The 4,354-nt window shown below is 35.4% G+C and overlaps 1 protein-coding gene across 1 annotated transcript; it reads right to left on the reverse strand.

Moving 5' to 3' along the window:
* Positions 1-271: 271 nt before the first annotated feature.
* On the reverse strand, positions 272-2,481 carry LOC124885511 (protein NEGATIVE GRAVITROPIC RESPONSE OF ROOTS-like). The gene is made up of 6 exons (XM_047393422.1): positions 2,136-2,481; positions 1,971-2,043; positions 1,365-1,876; positions 1,034-1,208; positions 770-820; positions 272-687 (listed from the first exon to the last, which is right to left on the reverse strand). Exons 1-5 carry the CDS (start codon positions 2,334-2,336, stop codon positions 801-803), a joined length of 981 nt encoding a protein of 326 aa, XP_047249378.1. The 5' UTR covers positions 2,337-2,481; the 3' UTR covers positions 272-687; positions 770-800.
* Between the last annotated feature and the right edge of the window lie 1,873 nt (positions 2,482-4,354).

The raw sequence follows: 4,354 nt of genomic DNA on the forward strand, positions 1-4,354 counted from the left end.
ATATTTCTATTCCTTGTAATTGTTCCTCGCTTTGGTGGTTTTGCCGAAAGGAAATGAGCTTGATCGATTTTGATTCATTTGCATTCAACTCCTTTTACAAATTTTATGTTTAACCAAAATGACCATCTTCCGGTAAACACAAATCATAGTCCATAAGCTTTACCACTCACTCGCACTCGATATATAGTTAATTAATACGAGTACAAAATTTTACTTTTGTTTATGATTTAGTCAGGACAAATAAATTTTATTTGGTGTACACACGTGCAAAAAAAAATTGTTTCGTCCATAAGTGATATGGAAAAAGAGGAGCTACAACTACGGAGGATTTCATCTCTGCTTACTAGAAAGAGGGCAGAATCATCCTCTTGTGAATAACACCAAAAAAAAATTTAAAAAAAAAAAATGGTAGTGCTACATCACAAAAGCAATTGCATTTCTTATTCAGTCTTGCTAAGATTTCAATACTTTCCCCTCTTACAGAAACTTCAGCAGATAAATTTTTTCCAACCATGACAAAAACAGAAATCGTTATCTAGCCATGGCAAAAATCAAGTGAATATGCACTTCTTATGAAAAAGCAACAGCAGCAGCAGATGGAAGTTTGTTCCTTTCAACTCTTCCAAAAAAAAAGAAAAATTTGAGAAGAATCTGAATTTTGCATATCCAAATGAAGTACAAATAATTCTGCAAAACCAAAAAAAAGCGTGAGACACGTGAGGATATATATTGACTGATCTAATCTCGAGTTTTTCAAGGTTGGTCATACCTCATCTTTCATGAACTGGCTAAGAGGCCAATCATATCTCTAGTACAATGACTGCAGCAAAAGAATGAACGCATTTAACATATAAAAAGATTTTGGCTACAGAAAACAAAATGTTTTCACGAATGCGTTAAATAAAAAATTTACTCTTCTAACAACTTAACTTTTTTGATGAAATGATTATGGTGAGTTCCTAAGCTTAATGAGTACATGTTACATGTATATTAGCACAGTGTAGATTCACCACGAAGTGGTTGAGAAACTTACAATCAGAATTTGACTTGTCCCATTTGCTCCCATCCTTCACAATACTCTCAAATGCTTCATCTTCAATATCACTCTCAATCACACATCGATTGTCCAAGTATCTCTTTCTAGTGGTAGTACCCCTTGGACTGGTTGCTTGTGGATATATCTTTTTGTGTAGTATGGCCCTAAGAATCTGAAATTTTGTTCAAGGATTACTTCACCAAGTTGAGGACAAATATAAACATCAATAGATGCATATAAGCATTCACATCTAATGCACGTTGGAGATCAATAGACACATTAAAAGATTTATTGTTTGATATGAAAATGCATGAGTAAGAGTGCAAACCTTTTCCATCCTTGATTTCTCAAATTTGGCCTGTGGAAGTGCCGGATCTCTCAACGGGTGTGGAGGAGGGGCTGCAAATCCAGCGCTGCAGAACAATGTCTTCTTTAAGAGATAAGACAAGGATTTTTTGCTAATGACACTGTGTGTGTTCTCCAATTGAGCAGATTCTTGGCCTTTGCCACGAACGAAACTATTACATCTCTTGAAAGTGCTCTCTTTATTTTCAAGAACTCTGTGATCATCATCTACCACGTTTTGGAGACAGTCAAAGAATTTCTCAAGATCCTTTTCTGATCCCAGCTTTGCTGAAAGTGGAGTACTTTCTTCAGGAAATAGATGTTTCAGTTCTTTGTGAAGCTGCCCAACTTCTTCAGCTGTAAGGCTTTGATCAGGATGACAAGTTGACTGATTCAAATTCCTGCCATCTTTCAGACTTCCAAATGTCCCAATAGCAAGCAGTTCATTAGGCCAGTCACTGAATTCTTCTTTGCATGATTGATGCAACATATGATCTATTAATTTGGAGGAGAAAACATATCAGTAACACAGAGATATATGTATCCCCTGCACAAACCAAGTAGATGAAATACAATCAAGAAAACTTACTAGTGACTGCCACTGGATTTGACTTGTTGGTACTTTGCATTCCATTAATCTTGTTTTGAATCCAATTAAAAATCTGCTATCACCATATAAAATTAAGTTTACCATCTATGCAATATAGTGATCCTTCTTCAACATACACAAAAATAAGAAACCTATCAAACTTACTTTCATCTTGAGGGAGGGATAGACTTGACAGATCTTTAATCTAGCTACAGAGGAAGAGGTGTTTATTAGTATCAGGGTGGCTTGGAGAAATAAAAACAAACCTCTTAAGCCAAAAGAAGCTGAACTTCTTGCCTTCTTAAATAGAGGTGGCGACGGAGAAGAATTTAGAGTTTGCGGGTTATGAATTAATGGTATAATCATATTATATCTACATATTTTTAATAATTCAATTTATAATATATACGTAGTCCGAGCTGAAGGTAGTGAATATAGTTAAACGTGCAGAACAGGCGATAAATCCACCTCCGAGCTGGAGCACTACTTTGGTTCAACTTCCCATGCAGCCGCATATTTTAATGTCCTTTGCATATGTCATTTTCCTTTTCACCATCATCCAATTCGAAAGCTCAGGCCCTATTATTATTGGAGAAAGTACATCTGAAGAATCTAACATGACCAAGTTGGAGGGGTCTTATAAATTATAATTAGTTTTATCTAGTGGCAAGAATATATTTGGAAAGGGATATGTCAATAAAAGGTTCAGTCTCTTATAACTACCACTGCAATTTTAATTTCTGCTCTACTGTTCACATTTAAGCAACTAAACGTTACTTAACTCGTCTCAAAATGGTATGAAATGTCATAATATGGAGTAAATAACACAAATAAATACCATAATGCGGTCTTTTAATGATATGAATCCTATTAATGGAAGCTAAGTTGTGCCTTTCTTCACTTTCAATGCCATACTTGTGTCGGATAAACACTACTTTTCGAGAATTCAACATGCATTCGTTGACATTTTCGAAGAGTCCGAGCAACATATAATGGAAGGACAAGCAGTCCATTAGTAAAAAATTAGTTGAAAAAAATTAAATATAAGAAGTAGCAGGATTAATTAACAAAATTTGGCGGTAGTTGGCATTAGGTTGTGGTATAATGTCCAAGACGAGGGAAAAAATGGATTTAATCTAAACTATGTTCCTTCAAGGTATTACCATTAATAGCTAGGCGGGTGTGTAGTTAGTGTATGACATGATTAATGTGTGTGTCAAATATCAACATTTTTCAGTTTTTCCTTATATGGATAAGCTATAGAATTGATAAAAGGGAAAAGTACCTCATGGGCCAAATTAAAGTGGACATGCCTTTACAGTATTTGGAAACAGAAAACACATAAAAGCAACCTAAACTGGTACGGTACAGGTCAGGATACCGTGGGGTGTCCCTCACTAACCGAACCCCCTGGTTCCTCTCAGAATTCCTTCACCACCTAAACAGTTTGACTTGACATGAAGACACGATAGGGATGCAACATACTATAGTGTCATCAATAGTACCCCAAAATCATTTTCTAGGTTAATAAGGGCGGTCTGATGTATTAAAGCTCATGTTGTTCACTGGTTCTGAAAAGAATCGAACCACAAAGGTCTATTGTATACGAGATTACTTGCATTTCTCCTAGAGGGAGTTTCCATGGCTTGAATCCATGCATGTCCTCCGAGTCAGATGACAATTACTTTATCAGTTACTTTCAATATTATTATTTTCCATATTGACTGTCATTGATATCCAAAATAATGAGTGATGCTACTGGTGCACTTGGGCCTAGTGTTAAGGTAATCGATAGGATTAAGTCATCGACAGACCCTCAAGCTTGTTTCGAAAATTTACTAAGACCCCTCAAATAAGGTCTGTACCTATCAGACCCCTAACCTAGACGAATTTTGATCCAATTGGGCCTTTTTTGTCCAATCAGCTAAAAGCTCAAGTGTGTGTAATACACACGTGATGATGTGGCAAAAAGAGCTAATTGGAAGCTGACATGTGGCACTATGGGTCAAATAATTATTAAAAACTAATTATAAGTTTTTTGAAAAAATAAAAATAAAATGGGGTCCCCTTCAACATCCCGCACCCCCACCCACTCTTTCTTTTCTCCATTTTCTTGTCCATTGTCAACTTCTTTTCAATCTTTTTTTTTTAATATTTGAATCGAGAATCAATAATCAAAAGAAAAAGAAACAAACGTTTTCCACTACCTTCCTCTCCCCCACACACGCGACCCCCGCCCCCTCTTATCATCTTCTTCTCCATTTCTGTAAAAAAAAAAAAATCAACATTTTTTTACAAATATTATTTCTTTATTAATCTAATTCATATTTATTGTTATTTTTATTATTCTTGTGTTGTGGGTTCATTAGAATTTAAATTCTTTA

Source organism: Capsicum annuum, chromosome 7 (genome assembly GCF_002878395.1).
Source record: "Capsicum annuum cultivar UCD-10X-F1 chromosome 7, UCD10Xv1.1, whole genome shotgun sequence".
In the NCBI taxonomy this organism is placed as follows: Eukaryota; Viridiplantae; Streptophyta; class Magnoliopsida; order Solanales; family Solanaceae; genus Capsicum; species Capsicum annuum.